This window comes from Fulmarus glacialis, unplaced genomic scaffold (assembly GCF_000690835.1).
Source record: "Fulmarus glacialis isolate BGI_N327 unplaced genomic scaffold, ASM69083v1 scaffold3382, whole genome shotgun sequence".
NCBI lineage: Eukaryota > Metazoa > Chordata > Aves > Procellariiformes > Procellariidae > Fulmarus > Fulmarus glacialis.
In genome coordinates this window covers 60,325-80,531 of record NW_009195763.1, presented here as the reverse complement: position 1 = coordinate 80,531, position 20,207 = coordinate 60,325, and the positions used below count along the sequence as shown (strand labels likewise).

General features: G+C 42.3%; 1 protein-coding gene across 1 annotated transcript in view; it reads right to left on the bottom strand.

Moving 5' to 3' along the window:
* Positions 1–14,587: 14,587 nt before the first annotated feature.
* LOC104084371 (transmembrane protein FLJ37396) overlaps positions 14,588–20,207 on the bottom strand; it is a gene marked incomplete at its 3' end in the record, with an annotated part of 29,383 nt that continues 23,763 nt past the window's right edge. The window contains 2 exon segments of the mRNA XM_009588180.1: positions 14,588–14,678; positions 16,004–16,159. Of these exon segments, the coding sequence (XP_009586475.1) occupies positions 14,588–14,678; positions 16,004–16,159 (247 nt within the window).

The window sequence follows — 20,207 nt, the reverse complement described above, 5'->3', positions numbered from 1 at the left end:
TGGGCTGACCAGATGGCTTAAGAGACACTTGCTAGAGGCGGAAGAGCAATTTTTGGACCATGTTTTGTGTTCCCTGCCGGAGCAGACCTCCCGAGCCCGGTAGGTACGTTGTTTCCTGTGAGATTGCGACAGATCTGTGATACTGTGGGCATGCTCCCGAAACACGACAGTCTTCCATCAGTAAAATGGAGAAGGAAAAAGAAAAAAAGAAGGATGGAGTTTCGTCTTGTCTTATTCTTCAGTTGACATCAATCTCATATTCATGCTCCTTTTGTCCCTTTCTCACCATCAGCATTTCACACTGTTTTGCACCTGGAACCATCTACCTTAAGCATGCAGTATTTGTTACTTACCAATCCTGTCAGTCCCTCCCCAGTCTGGGCTCAGAGGCTCTGGGTCTAAGGCACAAAAGCAGTTTGGGGAATTTCCTAATTGAGCAAAAGCCAGGAGATATGAAACCACGTCGTGAAATGCACCAACAATTTCTAGGCTTAGGTGGAGAGCTCTGAGAGCAGCCTGCAGACAAGGCAAGTGCACAAATAAAACCATTCAGATGATTGTCCCTAAGCAAACACACCAAAGTAGCAAATATTTTTGCTTCCCGGGCTGCAACAGCTCCCAGACACCAAACGAGACCTCCCTGGGATGGCGCCGGGGCTCCCAGAGCAAGGTCAAGCGCTGGATTTCATTCAGGCTCAGGATATCACTCCCAGCTGTCACCGTCCCATCTGGTTTCACAGTTTCTGGTTTAGAAACCGCTTCCCCAGAGTCTCTTACAACCTCTTTTTTCGGTGTTTATATCTATCCAAATAGATAGACACGGCCAGGCAGCCTTCCCCCCTGCACTGCACCATCTCCAGCTCCTGCACTGCCGGGGCCAGCCCAGGTACCTCCTCCCTCCTGTCCCCTCTCCTCCTTAGTTCAGCAGAAATCAGTCAGAGGACATGGAGTTCCCAGCCTGCTGCTTCTGTGTACGCGGGGACAGGGACAATACTGGATAAACTGGTGGGATGGGGAATACTTTCACAAATAGGAAAAGACAACACAGCATGGCTGGGTTTTGGTTTAATTACTTTTGATCTTGAAACTAAAGGATCCTTCCTTTCCTTTCACTTTTGTTTCTACCTCTAAACCAAGAGGACTGAAGCTCTTTCCTTCCTGGCAGGCACTCTTCGTCAACACCCTTCATCAGTGGCACATGCTAGCTGCATCCAGATTAAAACCGCTGATGGTTATTTCCCCATCTCCAGTGATAAGCTAAATTGTAATGCATGTGAAAAGATGTGCATGGCTTAGTGTCTAGAACAAAATCTCTTAGCATTAGCAAATACTGACCTTCTCTGGAAGCATTTTGAACATGATCAGTGCTTCAGTAGGGTGAGGGATGAACCACAAGTCAAGGAACGTGCATCCATCCGGAGACAGCAAAGAGCGTGGTTGAGGATGGAAGGATCTGAGTTATTGCAAGAAGTGAGAGGTGTTTAGCATTCTGAGGCTTCTTCCTGCCTGTCACTTCCCAGAAAGACACTTTTTAAAAGTTTGATAAAACTGTTAGTTGAACATAGGATTTGCCTTTAAGATTTGGAGCAAGTGTATTTTAGACGTAACATGATTTAGCTTTGATGTGTAGAATACAAGGTAAAGGTTTGACCTCCAAAACCTGCTGAATTTGAGAAAAATTTGAAAGGAGCTTTCTTAAAGCATCTGATTTATAAAGCAAGGATGTGAGCTGCTGTGCGGAGGGCATTCAGGGTCTCTTCCCCCGGGAACATACTTTTGCTGGCTACAACAGGAGACAGGCAGGGCAAAGCAGCACAGGCATTAAAAATCTGTATCATTATTTTAAAGTATGATGTGCAATTACTAGTAGGCAGCCCACTTTTTTTTTGCCAGAAGATATGAAACCACAATATTTATTACATGAATAATGTATTTGCCTGGTTTTATATAGAATGTGCCATTTCTTGTCTTCACATACATGAAGATGAAGTACAATATGCAGCTAGCACATTCTGAAATAAGAGATATAAATTCAGCTTAGAGATTAAGTTCAGCTCTTTCTGAAGTAGGTTTTGCAGGGTTTTTAATCTTTTTTTCCTTTTGTCTGAAAAAAAGCAAGGCTGAATGCAAAAAAATAGACCTTCGGTTTGGGTGGGATGGAGTAATGAAAGGTTAAATACTCCGTGTTGTAAGCACGGAAATTATATTTGGGCAGGGTTTGTTTAACCAGCTGTGCCCTACTAACTTTTGCACAAGAATGATAAGCGCAAATTGTACCTAAGGAAACCAGACAAGTGACGCTTTTTAGGGTGAGATTGGTATTCACACTCTCCATTTCCTCCGCTTTACATCACAGCCCGTAAATGAAACCAGCAGGGAGAGAGCAAAGAGGACGACCAGGGTTTCCTCCAAAGGCAGAAGCACACACACTCTCCAGATGTGCTTCGTCTTTACAGGCTGCGGCGGCCAAGCGCTGTGGGAAGCCTGTCGCAGATGCCGTACTTCCCCGCCTTACCACAGGAAGTTAAGCGTGGCTTCCCCGTAGCTGTGTTTGCAAAGGAGACCCACCCTATGTCACCCTGCTATGATGTGGCACCTAACTTCTCCAGCAAGAAAATAAGGACAGTCCACTGCATCTAGATTAGCCCCTCAAAACCCCTAAAACCCCCCAAAACATGCCAGAGATGCTATGTCATGCTCACAGAGTGACTAGTACTTTTAAAACGTGTATGGCTAAGAGCTATGACCTAGCTTCATGTGCCAAATCCAGGAACAAAATAAAAGGCAGGGGGAAGGGAAAAACAGGATGGCACCACTGCACTGAAACCACAGCCCTACATTTTCCTCTTTCTCCCTGCTTCTAACATTTACTTTTAAGATGGCAGTTGCTGAGGGAATCTTTTCCTGTCTTCTGTAGGATAATATTTCTGCTGCACTCGAGCACTTTTGCCTTTTTCTAAGGGATACTGCTAATAAGTCAGCAAGGGTGGGCGCAGGGTACGTATCCACAGCCTTCCCTTAGCCCCGCTGCAGCTGGACTCTATGTAAAGTAAAGATAGCAAAATCAGGAAGGACGGGGGGTTCACCTGACCAAATGCAGATGTTTACAATATGAGCACCTCCCCTGAGTCCCTGGAGAGAGAAAGAGGCACTTCCAGGACACAACACATCTCATCCAAAAGTAGGAGTCTGAAACAAGTCATCCCTTTGAAGCATCTATTGATTATCCGGAGAGCCTAGGCAGGTACAGGCATCTAAAGGTAAGAGGGCTATTCTCAAACATTTCCCATTGATGTTAATGAATTACAGGCTTATAGAAATACATATGGATATTTGCAGAAAGCTTTTCATTATAACTATTCCTATTCTCATTTCTTCTGCTCCTCACGAAGGGTCTCTTCTTTCCTGTCTTCCTTTCTTCTTTATTCCATGTTGTTTTTTCTCTTTTTCCCCCTCTTCACTCCACACCTATCTTTTTTCCTCCCTATATTTCCTCCTCTGTAACTAGCCACCTTCTCCCCGTGCACCAGATACACGTTTCTTCCTCGCAGCTGCAGGTCCTTCTCAGAGGGAGGGAGGGAGGGACGAGGAAGGCAGGACCTGCTCACCCCCCAAGCGCCTGGCAGCCACAAATGCAGGCAACGAGATTAGTTCAGAAGATAAGAAAGCAATTGAATTAATGTCCTGCTATAACCCTCTAAATGCAGGCAAGATGGAAGCTAAATTTCTGCTTTCATCATAACTAATTGACAGTTGCTGTCTACAAGGTGCTTCTTGGCTTCAGTTAAACAACAACAGAAAATGAAACATTAACTGGTAATAACTGATAAAGTGGGGACAAAAAAAAGGTAGAGGGGCTGAAAGGGCAGGAGCGATTTTTAATTAAAGCCTTTTCTCCAGTTGCCTGCAGCTCCCTTTTGGCACGAATGCCAGGGGCAGGCCGACGCGGGTGCGAAGGGCGTGCTGCAGCAGTCCCCAGGCTCGCTGCTCTCCAGGCACCTTCACCTCTGCCTCCCCCCGGTAGATAAGAAATTGCTCTTGGCTTCCTTTGTGTATCATACACAGAAAAGCAGCACGTATAGCAAGCGATATGAAAGTGAGCGTGGCTGGGCCACAAGCTGCTGGAGAGACAAAGGCAAGCGTTGAAGCACAGGAGGAGAAAAGGCAACGTCAGAAAATTCAGGGCTATTTAAAAAATAAAAGTGCGTACATATGTATACATACTTATTTTCTAGGACGTTTCGTTGTTTCAGATGTTTCATTTTAAAGTGTAAAAGGACAATGTGTAACTGCTTATAAGTGAATATGCTTATATTAACGTTTTTGAAGAAGTGTAATAGTATAACACTACAAAGTATTACAGAGTATTGAAATATTTTTTTGCTGTTGAAAAGTTACAGGTCCAAGAGGCACAAGCCAGTATCTGATTAGGGTGCACAGTGCTAGGACTCGCTGGTCTGTATGTTGAATATCCCAACAGGGTCAATGCTCTGCAAGACCTTCTCTGTCACAAGATGGATATTCTCTTCTCTTACTGTGTCCAGAGAAGACTCCTTCTAAAGCTAAGAGTAAAAGTGTTATGAATGGCCTGTATCAACTTTTTACGATAATATGCAAAATATTATAGAGCTTAAAAGCTTCTCAGGGCATCTGAGACAGACGTATAAAATACAGTGCCTTAGACAACACCCAAAAAAAGTAGGTAGATAAAGGAAGAAAAACGGCCCGTACCATGGGCGTGTGATGGGGTTACTCCCCAGCACCTCCTAGCCAGATAAGAGCTAGCCCAAGACAGATGTAGCTCCACAGGCCTGCAGCTGGCATGCAGTTAAACAACATGGAAGGAGTGACGATCGCCTTCTCAAATATCTTGTGGAACCACGTTTTATGACTTGTTGGGCTTGTAACCGCGCTCCCAACCTTTGTTCGGAACTAAAGCTTTTGCCTAAATGTTAACAAATGTTTTTTTCTGTGTTTGCTTCTGAGCCTCTCTATGGCTGGGGAAGAAGATAATCAAGAGGAAAACTAGCGTGCTGAGTGACTACTTTTACATCTAAAACCATATGCCTGCTGGTGCTAACATGGGGAACCCAGAGACTTTACAGAGAGTCAGCAGAAGGGCTCACCTTGCTAGCCACAAGTTTTGAGGAAGGACATCAATGTGACATGTCCAAAAAAATGTCCTTTGTGAAAGGAGCAGATGATACAGGGTCGTCTGCCATGTCCTCTTCCTCTCCTTTCCTAACGTCCAACAAGTCAAGTGCCTGCAACTTATTAACAGGTTTCATTTAAATCTTAAATAAATAAAATTTAAAGGGTAAAAACAATCCTCACTACCTAGACTTAATCATCAAAGCAGAGGATTTACATCCTGAAAATGAGATTATCCATTTCTTTCCCCCTTACATGCAGCGTTGGGATTAGAAGCAAGCACATTTCTAAAGTTTTCCTTCTGTGTATGCCAGCTTTTGCAGGAAACACTGGCTGTGCACATTCTCCATCCATCAAAATTGCCTGAAGACTGGCAGAACACACTGCTTGGGGCACTTTCAGACTATCATTCCCCTCACAAACATGTATTCACCTTTACTTAGTAATACACAGTGACTGAGGACTCTGGCCCCCAGGGACATACTTGCAAACATGATACAGACCTGGGATCAGCTTCAAGGTTTTTCTTTAAGTCTTGCTTCTCTTTTTTCCCTTGAGATAGTCCAATTATGAAGTACTTGTCTCTGATGACAGGGAAATCATCTAAGAAGCTTCTTAGGCTATTGTAGAACCCAATGAGCTGACCTCTCAGGGCATGCTGGGACACACGCTGATTCAGCCTAAAAAGGTGTAATTGAAATATGTAGTGTTGTGCAGGGCGTCATCTGCCCAGATAAGCTCTACCTTTGTTGAGCTTAATCTCTTTCTGTATGGACATCTTTGACATCTTCTGCAGCAAAATTTACAAGCTACGATTCTTCTGTACTGTGACAACCAGAGGGATAAAAATCGTGGCATTTAAGAACGAAGGTAAATTTTAGATTTAATGCTTTTCATCACACAGATGTCTTTACAATGCTTTAGAAATATCCGCAAATTAATACAGCAACTGCTTTGTGGTAGCTATTGATACTTACATTATAATAAGGAAGCAGAAGCAGGAAGGAGCTAAGTGAGATGACGAGTTAACTGCAGAACTGGGAATTAGACGGTGTGACCCTGAGTCAGATTTCATCGTCACTGAGCTGCGCTGAAACTCCACTCCAACCCCTGGCTGCAAGCTGCCTCCAGACCCATCGGTCTGGCCTTACCTACACACTCGATAAGCTGTACCTGGGTTAAAGGTAGTCTGCATCTGCGGCATGACACAAATCTACGTCATTTGCAAAACATGGCTTACTGAAATAGCCGCCCTACTTGCAGCTTGCTCCTTGCCGTGCTCTTTCCCGAGGCCGCTCGGATGCACCTCTGCATACCTGGGCGTATGAGGAGAAAACAGACCTGGATCCTGGCCGCATGCCAGGTCCTTGCCCAGGCTTTTGACAGAGTGGATCTGGAACATAGAGCTCTTAGGTGGCTTCATAACAGGCTACACACTCCAGTAGAAAGGTAACGCATAAACTAGTCTAGTGTGGTATATCAAATACAGTCTGCTTCTCAGTGAAAATAGACAAGAAATAGCACATTTCCTTATTTTTTTTCCGTTCTTTATTGGCATGTGTGCTCAATCTCATGCTATTGTGTGCAAGACAAAGAAACGTAAACTTATCTGGGAATAAAAACCATAAAATACTGAACATTGACATATGAACACACGATTAAAAAAAAATAAAATCAAGCCTAACTCTGTTTGAACCTCTGATTTCTCCCAAGTTGTTTTACAAACTAGATTGAATACATGGGATAGTACATCCCACTCATTCATTCTCTGATCTACTGCATATTATTTCACTACAATTTATCGCTCATGTCAATACTCATATCTGGTATTTCTGCTGAAATACCAAAAAAGTGTTGGTGCTGTGTGCCTCTACTTAGCATCCCATCATCAATCCTTTCTCCTCATAAAGAAACCAAGCAGCATATTTCCTACTCATCCAGCAACATGGCTTGTATTGCCTGTAATGTTATCGCACTATACCACTGAAAATGTTCTTTTCCTCAGCTTGTAAAATGGCTTACAGGTATATTCATAATATTCCGAATAGAAAGTCCCTAAGTTCATATTATCCACATGAAAAAGATGTCCTCAGAGCAAGAGTTATGTTTAAAACATGGTGTGTTTGTATGGAAATGTCTATACTAGATCTATATTAAACATATATTAGACATATAGTAATGTCTGTATCAGATATACTTACTTATGGCAATATTCAACAATAATGTCCCTCTTGAGTTTCAGAACTTCATCCTATAATGAGACAATATTTTCTTCTTGTCGTCTTGTATCATGTCGGACTTACATGTACTGTGAATCTAATAAAGCCAAAACACTTGTGACATTTTCTACTCATATAATTTTCAAAACCCCTCCAGATTATGTACAGTATTAGAAATATCTAAACTATGAAATTCCAAAACTAATGAACATCAGTATAAACATCAAGAAAGATTTATATCACTATGCCAGACCCAGTAGACAGTTGACCCAGTAGACAGTTAAGGCAGTCTTGTAAATAAATTCAGAATTATTTTATTCAAGGCTGGTTCATATAATTTTGTTCACAAATTCTGTAATATTTCCCAAAAGAGTCTGCAGCTAGCAGTTATTTCCTCATACACTCATATAGCCTACTGAACTGGCAAGAAGCTTATGAGTACGTTAAACTAAATAATTTATGCTGACTGTTTCAAAAAGAGAATAGCCATTAAGGGTTTGTGTAGAAGGAGTTTGATTTTACTACCTGGTAAATTCTTAAAGGCCATGCCTAACCTGTAATGTATTCAGCACAAGATACAGAATCACAAGCAGTTTAATACATGTTCTCGCCTTTAGACACTGGATAAAGAGGAATTTGTAAAAGGCAAAATCTATACCCATCCTAGTATCTTTACAATTTTTTTTTTATAACTCTCACACCTTCTTCTAAAATTAAAAAAAAAAAAACCAAACCTGCTAGAAATACTTATTGAAGGAGCCTTCCTCACATAGTGTCCATCTCTAGCTAGGACCACTGTTGGATGCTTCATATGTAAAAGCCCAGAACAGCTCTGCAGCTATCAGCATAACTACAGCCAGAATTTACCTCCTTACCTAGGCTGGAAATAGTTTAGGAGCAACGCCCGTTAGCATCCACAAGGTTTAGTTAGCCATGTGTCTGCAGACTGCTGCTGTTTTCCATGCACCTCTCCGTCACGAGCTTTGCAGCCGTGCCCACGGGAGACGAGGGGGAGACGGCACAGTGGAAGAAGGTTCACTTGAGTCTCCCACCGCTGCCGGTGGAGCCGGGCCACCGTCTGCAACCCCGCGCCTGCCCTGCACACCCTGGCCACGTCCCAGCCTCCTCCCCTCCGCCAGGGTTTCCACACCTGCCACCGGCTTACCTTTCTCCCTAAGGCAACCACAGAGTAAGTACAACTAAGCCAACTCGAAGCTACCGCTTTGCCCACCTGCCAAAACCCAACGGTCCCTCTCAAAAACGCTGAGGAGCCTCCTGACGTACTTACAGGGTTTTGCAGCCTGCTGGCCCATGCTTCTCTCTTTCGAGTGAAAGTGTTCAGCATCCTGGGGGTCCCCGTTCCTCCAGCTGAATGGAAATGAAAGCTTCTGGAGGCCTAATGAGGGAAAAAAAGCATGGGAGCTGAGAAGAGGCACCTCTCAAAAGGTAAACTGATAACCTCCTTCTGAACCACTCAAATAACTTCTTTAGATTAGACACAACTCCAACAACATTCATTTTACTCATTCGTTATATATAACAGGTACAAATACGCTCGATCTTGTGGATCAGCTACCAGAGATGACGTGAGCTCTGGGGAAAGTCTCCCAGTCCACATATTTTTAATTTTAGTGCAAGTGAAATAAATGGTGAAAGAAATAATGACAAATTAAAAAAAAAAAAAGTACCTCCTCATAATGGCATTAAGGTAGTAACAGGAACCGTGAGGCTGCCTGGGCTAAGCTGGACATGCTGAATGCCTTTTTATTTGTACCTTCAAACCACAGGTTGTTCAATTAGCAGAGTTTTCAGTGCTTGACTTCCAGCTGATCAGCACTGAATAATATAAAAAATTGCTTTAACTGTGTCTTGCCAGTACCCTGTTAGTACACAGTACCCCATATAAAAGCCGGGAAATCGGGCCAAGGAGCTAGTAAGTGGACGTACAAGCGCCAAGACCAAGCTCTGTTCTACAGGAGGAGCAAAGTCATATTTAATGCCCTTACCCTGGTCCACTTATTATTTGTCATAATTTTGCAATGTTTTCAACTGTAAACTCCCTGATGCTTAGAAACTCCTATGAGGTATCTGGATTTCCTCCTTTAATTAACAGGTTATCTCCATGGGGTTTGACGTGAAGCCAGAATCCCATCGACAGGGTATGGCGAGACAACCGTAACACTCAGACCACCAAGTCACACTAAGTAACAGGGCCTCTGGGAACGTGCCCTTACGATCCAGAGCCCATCGCTACGTTTTTTCACGGCGGAGGCCCAGCGCAATGTAACGCAGGTCGTGCTCGGGATTTGCACATGCGCCAGACTGATCTCTACCCAGTGGAGGGGGCTTGCCCAGTCTGTAGTAAATACCTTTTAATGGTACAGAGTAAACCTGGAGAACGCCCAGGAGAAAATGAAGTGGCCGGTGCGGTTGCTTGCAGCAGCTGATCCTCTGTTTCACTCCCAGGCACTGAATTTCTTCCACTTGCTGAACTGCTCCGACTTGTTAGACTTACATTTCCTTCCTAAAATATCATGAATATAAATTCTGTGCTTGCTCTCATAAAGACTGGCAGCTCTTCCTACTAAATCAATGCAGGTTTGTAATTCTGTGTGCTTTCATTTACCCTAGCTTTATGATATAATAATTCACTGGGATCATTGAAAGTCACAGAACAAAAACATTTCTCAGTGAGCACAGGCATAATGAAACTGTAGCGGCAGCAGACTTAGAGGCAGTACCCGATCTATAAATCAGACAACATTCTCGACATTCAATCAGCTGCAAATAAAATACGAATATTCCCAGATATTCACATTTTCAAATATGTACAAATAATTGTATATCTAGATCACTTGTCTGGAAAATCAGTTTTCCTCTCCCCACGAACACAAAAAACTACACTCATCCCCCCCCACCGCCTATTTAAGTCCCAGTGGCTCCTGGTATGAAGGAACCTCAGAGATTTCTGCATATTTATATGAAAATAATCTTAATTTTCAAGTAGGAACAAGTGGTACTTTTCCAAGTTCTTGAAGTCATATTTCAAAATTGGCACAGGCACTTTGAAGTCCAGGGCAGCTAAAAAAGCACACTAATTCCCCTGCAAATCAAGGAGAGCTACTGTCTTTTGCGCATAGCAGGAAAGGGAAAGACCAAACTGGGAAAAAAAGCCACATTTTGAGAGTTGAGTTCCTTCTCCTAGCTAAGTACTAGCTTGGCTTGGGTTAGTGCCAGCTTGCAGACGGATCTGCTCTTTGCAGAGCAAAGAATACCTTTGCTCTGTTGTAGTAGAAAATGGACTTACTGCCCAGGGAACAATTCTTCCTGCTTGGCTGAGCACAGGGAACATACAACATGAATTAAAAAAACAGTGGTCAACAACTGCCTTAGAAGTAAATGGGCAGACGTGAGCAGTGTCTTCATTCTTGAGAAACATTTCAGCCTATAAACGAAGTCAGTATAGAAAAGTTGAGCACTGAAGTTACAAATACATGGGAGTTTGCCATTCTGAAGGTCCTAGACCAGTACTGAAGAGGCTGGTCTGCGTGAGGGCTTATTGCACGGTGAGACTGGGTTGGTTAAGCCTGTGCCCTTCATGGCACAGCCCATGGGTCTTGGTTATCAACCAGCCAGACCGTGGCGGGCGTTGCAGAGCACACAGCTCCCTTGGCATCATGCAACCAGCTCTCCTTCACATGGGCTGAAGGGAGATGCCACGGGCCTTGGCCTGCGTCGGGTGGGCAACCATACCACCCACGGCACTGCTGGGTCCCTCAGTGCAGACACAGCCTGTGACATCCTGCAACCATCTCCCTTTCCTGTGTGAGGAGATTACACAAGATTTTTTCCAGTTTTACATGTTAATCTGGAATAACAGATGCATGACCTCCTTATCACCGCCTCTGTTGATTATATTAATTGTCCTCCGTGTGTGAGTTTGATTAGTTAGCTAATATCCACTGACTGTAAATAAGCAAGAACTGATCCAGAATGGATGCAGCAGCCATTAAATGGTTTACAGAAGGGAGGAGACATCTGGAAATGAAAAATACAGTCATTGCCATTCTGTGGAAAAGAAACCATTCAGCATTTAGACAGTAAAAGACCTCCAAATGTTTGGAAGATCAACCTTTTTCAACTGGGGGATGAAGAGCTATTTCCAGAGTAAGACTACGCCTGGTTATCAGCAGAGACACACAACACTAGCACTTTGTAAGGCAACGCAGAGGATCGATTTGGGAAAGAAACCAAAGTTACTCAGTTCTACTGAGGATTTCAGTACTGCAGGATCTGATTAGCAATGAAGACAGGGAATCTCAGACTTCCCTGTGAGAGGGAATGGAAACCAGCCTGTGGGACGAACTAGACCATGGCCAGCCCTGGGAGGTTGCCATCCAGCTGCCAACGCCTGGGTGCCCACCAAGTGGCTGCAGAGTGCAGCAGCTCCTTGGGACATAGTCCGTGTGCTGCCAAAAGTTGCATGAGATCAGTGGTGCGAAGGGTTCCTGCTCAGCAGCAAGCAGGCAGCTCTGACCGCACGATACTAAGCTTTTTTCTGGTGGGCCGTCAGGATATCAGTTTGTTTGGGCCAATAGATCTCAGCTGTACGGTGCAGAATCACTGTCCTGCTCGTGTTGGGACAGGATGCAAACCACGCAGTGGTGAAACAAGTTTGTTCTGGTGCAGTTGACTGTCTCTGGGGTGAGTGTTGGCCCTAGGACCTCCCTTACATTCACCTCCAGCGTAAGGAAAGAAAGTGTATAGGATACTGCTCTAGGAACGGCAATTCATGCTCGGAAGCTAGCAAGTCACAGCTGCATGAGACATCTTTCCCTCCCCTCCCCACACTGCAGCTCTGAGTGACCCAAAATGAGACAACGGGGAGTCATGATAACGATTTTTTTTCATTTTTAAACTCAGAAAGAAACTGGTGTCACACAGGAAATATTTTAGCCTCATTCCCTTAGCTGGTTCAACCCACCTCTAAGAACTTTTGAACCCTCTGACTAATTTTAAATACATTTGACGTAAGAACAGAGGTCTCAAGGGTATAAAGCTCCTTCCAGTTTTGCAAAATCAGCATTCTGCTAGTGAGGAAAACCCCCCGCTCAGGGAAAAGGCAAGGAGAGTTTGAGCCCTAGCCATTTTGCTTGGCTTGCTCAGCTCCCAGGAGGCAGCGGCCAGCTGGGCTCCCAGCCTGACAGCCAGGCAGTCAGCACGTGCACGGCTACCAGCCTGCCGCAAAACACAGTGCTGCCTGCCCGGCTAGACAGCAAAACACGGGCACTTCCCAAACACAGGAATGAGCTGAGGATACTGCCTGGTGGCAAGGGACTGAGCGTGGGGAGCATTGGGGATGCAAGAGGGGCCTGAGGGGGCATGGATGGGGTGTCCTAAGGAACATGGAAAGAGATGTCGATACAAGCACAGAGAAGGCAGGACAAGCCCTAAAGAATCTCTATTTGCTTATGAACTCAAAATTGCACACGAGGTCACTTGGCTCATCACTGCAACGCAGCTGTCTCTGGAAGAGACACAACAGCTGCCTAAGAAAATGCAACACAGAGCCCTACAGCAATTTAGCATGTATGAAGCAAGGGCAGCTCCTGAGCACCATATATTAAACACAGGATGAAAAAAAAAAAAGCCAAATATAAGATGAGGAACAGTAATGGTTTGGTGACCCTGGCAGGTGGCTTTTGAACCAACATTATGGCATCAGGCTGACATGAATGTTTCCCATTGCAAATAGTGTTGACTCTACTTCTGTTTTCAGAAGACAGGACAAGTGAAAGCGGCAGGAACTGATGGTTTTGCCATCCCAGAAGAATGCATATTTCAAGGTCAGGTTGTGATTGCTAGCCTTACTGCATACCACAGGCTATAAGATTTCACCCATGCCTTTTGAATCTAATTCATCTCCAACTTCTTTCAGTTCTCTCTTGAGGTATATTTTTAGCTATGCTTCATCACTTATCCAACTAATAGACTTGAAATAAATCACTGATGTGACACCATTTATTTTTATGTCATATGCTAATACACAATCACTGCAGTTCCTGCAGTCATCAGTGATGTTGTTCCAAGTGTTGCGCAGGACTGCCATCCATAAACAGAATTAACAGATACCCTCTTTGGGCTAAGTCTGACAAAACCCATTATTGCTAGTGCAATGTGAGGAAGAAGATGCTGCTAAGCTTTATGTCCAGGGTCTGGGGAGTCTGGACCAAGCAACAAAAGGAGGCTTGCTGAACAGCCACCAAAAGACCGTTTTTCTGAATGACTGGACAGACCAGGATAAGTTGCATGTTCCCTATTCCAGATGGACACAAGAGCTAAGGAGAGGGAAAACAACATGTTAGGCATTTCCTCTGCCATTTAAAAGACAAGTTACTTTACAGACATCACTCTCTGTCTTGGCAGTACTCGAGCAGCTTAATTTAATTAAAGGAGAGGTAAGGGAGAGCATTCTATTATATTTGTATACGTTGTTATCATTGAAACATGACTAAATGTAGACATCAAGGAAACATTTCACTCATTTATATTTAGTGAGTTGTATTCTCAGCTCTACTCTGTAGAGCAGGACAGTGCCAGACAGTGCAGCCAAGAGCAAACAGGCTGGGAAAGGAGTAGATACCACATAAAACATATTTGTTTCTCCTTGGCAAATTGTTAATTACATGCCACCCTGCTGCAGAGCACAGGTCATGACTGAGTTGATGGCAAGAAGAAGACTTTGTGGAGAGCTTTAAAGAAGAAACCTCCACGGCCTGGCAGTCTGTGATACTGTTTTTTATACACTCATACAAAGAGGAAAGGACTAAGTATGCAAAAGAGCATTGAAGACTAAGGTCGTTTTCCTTCATTACAGAACTCTCTACACCAAATGTTGTTACTATGTGTGCATACAGCCATGCGCAGGCATCCTGCTTTATTTAACAAAGTTTCTCAGACAAAACTCAGCTAACTTAAAGAGTTTCATCCCAGCAAGGATTCCTGGATTGCCACATTAACAATCAAATTTTTAGTGCAATTTTATGAAGCTAATTATAAAACAGTAGACAAAATCATATTGTCACTCAGAGAAAGACAAACAGTAGAGAAGTTTATAGTGTGTAGTAAACACATGCCTGAGGACCTTACACACTCTAGTAAATAAATAATAACATAATACACATTTTTTTGCTTATTCTGCAAATTAAATCATTCACCTGCATAACACCATCTCTTGTATGGAAACTAAACTTTCCGATATGACTGTCAATTTCTTGAATGCTTAATGGTAAGCTAGATGGAATGTATCTGCAATAAAAGCAAAATTATCTATAAATATAGAGTATGACACAGAAAGAAGCCAAACTGAGGATGAAAGGAAAATAGTGATAAATTCAGAAATACTTTTCGTTTCTTTCCCCCTTTACATTTAGAACACATAACGGAATTGGTCACTCTAAGCCCTAATTTAGTGATATTAGGACGTTGCTTTAGGTTTCAGAAGTAGTTTTGTAAGAAAAAGAATATATTCCTGTGATGTTTTGTGGTTGACTTTACAATGACTCATTAGCTCCTCCTAGATGAGCTTGGTCTAAACCAGTGAAAAATCTGCTTCTTCAGTTTAATCGTGCCTTGTTTCAAGTATTAGTTCCTAAAGTGGTTTTTTGTGCTGCTGTACTGTCTTCTGGGCTCTGATGTCCATCGCTGCCCCAATTCAATTAGCAGCTGAAGTTTTATTCCAGGTTGCTTGCAATTGCTAAACTTGTTTGGAACAGCCCAATTTTCACAGCAGGCTAGAGCGTATGCGAGTGAATAGGATGCAAACAACAGCATGGGACTGCGGGTGGTATACGTACAGGTCGGAAGGGAGCCCTGCTGCCCTGTTAGCCATAGGGAACGACTGGCAGGATGCCCTCCCTAAGTCTAGTAAGAGAATTCACAGGTTATTTCCTCTCTTCCTCATAAACCTTGATCTAAAAGACACACAAACACACACACACAAACTGGTGTATTTATGTATGTCTATACACACACATATTTACCGACTCTTTAAAGAGGAAATCAAAGCAAATGTAAAATCTACTTGCTCCAGTCACTTTCCCCAGGGAAAAAGGGAAGATAATAAATAGCCTTCTCCTCATGCAGAGATTGGGTCTAGTAGTCACTGAGTTGATAAACAAAGATCAAAGATGCCACTTCATGAAGTGCAGTATAACTTTAAGAGAACAAGTTTTCTTCGTGCTCGGAATAAGGACTTTATTGACGACAGTTTTTGAGGTCCCATTTTGCTACCTATGGGGTTTGGGGCAATCACTTTCAGGCCAGCCCCATTAGGCATCCCTCGCTTTCAAAGAAAATGCACTTTAGTCCCAAAATTCCCAGCGTTCCACACAAATTCAGCTTTTCCTCGCTTTCACTGCTCAACAGCTTTAAATTAGCATTATTCAATCTGAGACTCTATACAAAAAGGAAACGAATCATACAGCATTTTACGTTTTCTGCCTGAATAATTTTATGTATTTTAAACACTGAAGTTTTTGTGGCTCATATGTGAGCCTAAGCAGACTAAAGGCTTGATCCCATCCAATCTAAAGAGATTATACCCTGTGAAACACAAAAAAAGTTCAGTCTACCTGTCAACACAGCTATCATCTTCCAGGAGAGATGTAATGAATATTGGTGGGAGGTGGTCTGCTTTTTCCCTGTGAGATGCAGATTCGATATACATGGGTGTCAGGTACAAATGGAACTCCCCAAAACCTGCTTCCATTGCAAAAGCCTTATAAAACCTAGAAACAAAAACATATGGATGCATTTGAAAAATTAACTGTCTTCCTGCTGTAAGCAACGCACATCTGGAAACCTACATCCATCAGGTTCATTTCAATGACACATTAAACATTTAAAACTTAAATGTTTCAACCTGAAACATTTCTTGGTATCTGAAATAGTATGATGGATACAAAGCAAACAAGTGTTGTACCCAGATAGCTGATGGTTGCTTAGTATTGCCCATTCGATTGACACAGACAGCACTTGCAAAGGACAATAAGTTGCGAGTCTACAATGTCATAAGGGAAAATCAAGGGAAATATGCTAAATGTTTCTATTTAGAAAGGACTGCATTTGGCAGAGAGATGAAGAATATTATTTTAGATTAGAACTTGGGAAGAGGACTGTCTGCCAGAGAGGAAGCTTCAAGAGACAAGCAGAGCTCATACACATTAGTACTATTAAAACAGTGACTTCGTAGCTTAAGAAACATCTATTCTAGAAGCCCCAGTATGACACAACCCCAGTACAACCTCTCCTATACATTAAATAATTTGTGAGGGCAGTCCATCAGCAGACAGTAAACACATGGTCTAGATGCAACCACTCGCTCGGGAAATCTCTAAAGCACCAAGTGTCAGAAGTTGGGCACTGTCCTGCTTTTTGTAATCCATCACTGGACTCCTTCAGATGCAAGACCATAGAAACACTGGTCTGGCCTGTGATGGCTCTTCTCATACAGTGTAAGATGTTAAAAAGAGAGACACTGACTTTTTGATACAGACTGCAAAGGAATAAGATACTCCCTTGCTTCTTCCTAACATCTAAGGCAGGTGTTTGTTTTATCAGTCAAGAAATCAGGCCACAGAGAAGCTCTGTTGTGAGAATGTGATAAAGACACAAGTAGGACTTAGAAGACATAGCTGTTAGTCCTTTAAAATCAGGTAGCATTCGCTGCCTGCAAAGTAAAAGAAAGAAAAGGGGAGGAGGCAAAATAATATATGAAAGACAGCATGAGCATCAATCAATAATCATACGGAGCACAGCCAAAATCAATTCTAAGGTCTTAAAACAAAGATCTCTGTATAATTATTATAAATGTTGCTCTCTTGGTTGACCGGTATGGACATATGAATAGCCTATACAGAACAGACATCAGCACACAAATCAGCTTATTAGTACTGTGTAAAGGAGAAAAACAGAGAAAAAGAAAAGGTATTAAAAAGGTGACTGTGTCAAACAAAAACAGAAAGAAGCAAAATTCAGACAAAAGCTGCACTATCTAGCTCTACTATTCTACCAAAGGATGTCCCTTTTTGTCAGATGGTAGAAAACAAATACGAGGAACTGAGGACTGAGGAACACTGAGGAACGAAGAGAAGCAGCAAGGGCTGTAAGGAACAATGCGTGCAGTGTCAATGTGTACTTTTAGATGTGAATGACCTTCCACTCCAGGAATGGAGAGACTGTCAAGTAATGGGCGTAATTCTGGCCGGTCCCCCCGCAAAAGTCTGATAGAATCTATGGTATCAGGTAGAGGAACCCACAAATGTAGGTGCACTCTCTTCATTTTACTCTGCTTAGCAGCAAAAAAGATTACTAACCTTTCTGATGTTTCAGCCTGAATCTGAGTCTCTAACCGTACATATTACAATGAACTGTGAACTTCATCACATCAAAAGAAGATGTAAAAATAGCACCTCAAATTGTCACATTAAATAAACTATATAGGTTTATACTGGTATTTAGACTGACTTAACCACCTTCTATTAAATGAAGATAATGTTATGCTTAATGGCCTTACATACGCATCATGTGGTCCTACTTTTTGTCGTAACTTTCCACTGAATTCCCATCCTGGATAATGACAATTTACTGCTACTTTTTCAAGGATTTCTAAGTATGTCACCTCCGATGAGTATGTCGTCTTAGCCCTGTTCCCAAAAGAAATGCAGCCGTGCGATGATCCGGTCTGCTTATCTGTCTCCTCTGGATAACTTTTAAATCAGTTTGTGAATATTAATGAAATCTGACACAGAGACAGGGCTTTCAAGGTATTAAGTTCCTACAGGTTTAATGAAAAAAAGTGATTGGATATTGATTTTTCAGTTAAGTGAAAAGTTGCAGTGTAACCTTACTCCTTACTAATTACCAGAAAATATATGTGTGTGTGTGTATATATATGTATGAGTGAAGGAACACAGAGCTAACTGAACCAGTGGAAGAAGTTTAGCTAGAATCTGTATTTTATTAGAAAGCTGAGTATCCAAACAAGAAACACAGGTTGCCAAGAAAGGAGACCTTCTTGCTTCATGGAATTTCTTGGGTTGAAGTAAATTAACTTGTTTGTTAGTTTGCCCAAGAAAGTTTCAGATATCAAATGATAGTTCAAGAAGTTCTTATTTTAATGGAAAAGAGTTGTGACAGAAAATTAGGTTTTCCACCAAACTAAGTTGAATGGTTGGGGCTCACATATCTTAAAGATGTCTAGGTTTTCAGCTGCTGAAAATAAATGCTGCTGAGTTTTTGATACAGACTCTACATCTTCCAGAAGAAAGTTAGAGAAAGGGTTAAGACAAAGAAAAACCACGACTGGAATGTCATCTATCCTACATGCCCAACTTTGTTATTGCAAGCAATCATGTCCCACAAATCCTTTTCATAAATGAATCAAGCCCCATTTTAAAACTTAGTTTTTTTCTTTCCCTTCCAGAACTTCGTTGACTGGTTCTTAGAAATCCCCTTTTAATTTCCAGCTTAAATTTATTCACAGTGATTAGATCCATTTGTTCTGCTGCCAAAATTGGCCTTTAGCTTAAATAGCTCCTCTCCATCCCCAGTGCTTATCTTCCTGATGTATTTATAGAGAACAATCTTATCTTCTCTCAGCCTTCATTTTGTTAGGATAAACAAGCCAAGATACTTCATTTGCTTTTGTAAAATGCGTTCTCTATTTCCCCTCAGCGCGCTATTAGATCATCTTTGCTCCCATTCCAATCTGCATTTATCTTGCCTGAACACAAATCTCCAAATTATACTTAATAATCTAGGTGAGGCTTCACCAGAATCACGTACACGGCATCAGTTCTCCCCCTCTCTACTGGTTACAAAACTCATTGCCTGATTCACAGTAAGATATAATGCTTTCCCCGGCCACGGCTGCGATATGCTGGCAGTTTACAATCATCCCATGGCCAGCTATACACCCAGTTCTTTCTCCTCCTCTGTTACTTCCAACTGCTAAGCTCAAAGTTCACAGGAGAATTTCCTATTATCATGCGTAACCTTAAACTTTGTGTTATTGATGCTTATCTCCTTTCTACTACTCCAGACCTTAGAACCGTGAGTTCTTCCTGTAAGATATTCCATTTATTTTCCATATCAGTTTTATCTGCCAGCACTACAATGTCCTGAATTTAATAGCACCCTCTTATGTTTTCTACTGAGATCATTAATAAAAATGTCAAGTAATATGGAGCTGAACAATAGGAATTTCACCAATAACCTGCCGCCAAGCCAGTAGTTCAACACTGCCCTTTGTAGTCTCCCCATTAGCTCAGTCCTTATCTTCTTTGTCTTCCTGTACAAATTGTCATCTCCTCCAGCTGATAACTTCATAAATGCATGACACTGACTTCCCTTGTGTAGATTATTTCATTATCATTGTAAGATTCAGCATAGCCGGAACAATTTTTACACTTTCCTACCTCTGGTGGTGAACAAAGCTTGTACTTCTTGTTTGTTTTTTCTTATATTGCATAAGAAGGCAGTTAAATAATAGTCTGTGTAAAACTCTGCAGAAGAAGGCATCTTTGTGTTCATTCAATCAGTGAATTCCTCCTGCTCCTCCTCCTTTTGACTAAATTTCAGTATTTTCACCGGGAAAGGGCCTCTCTTGTTAAGCTTTGAGGAGCATCGTGGCCTCAACTTTTGAAACTAATGAACATCTGCAAATCCCAGGTAGACTCCATCTCCACATAACAGGCAAACATATCTCCCACAACACGAATGCAGGCACTCTCTGTGGGTTTTTTTTTTCCCTAGCTCTAGTAGGTGGTCTATTTA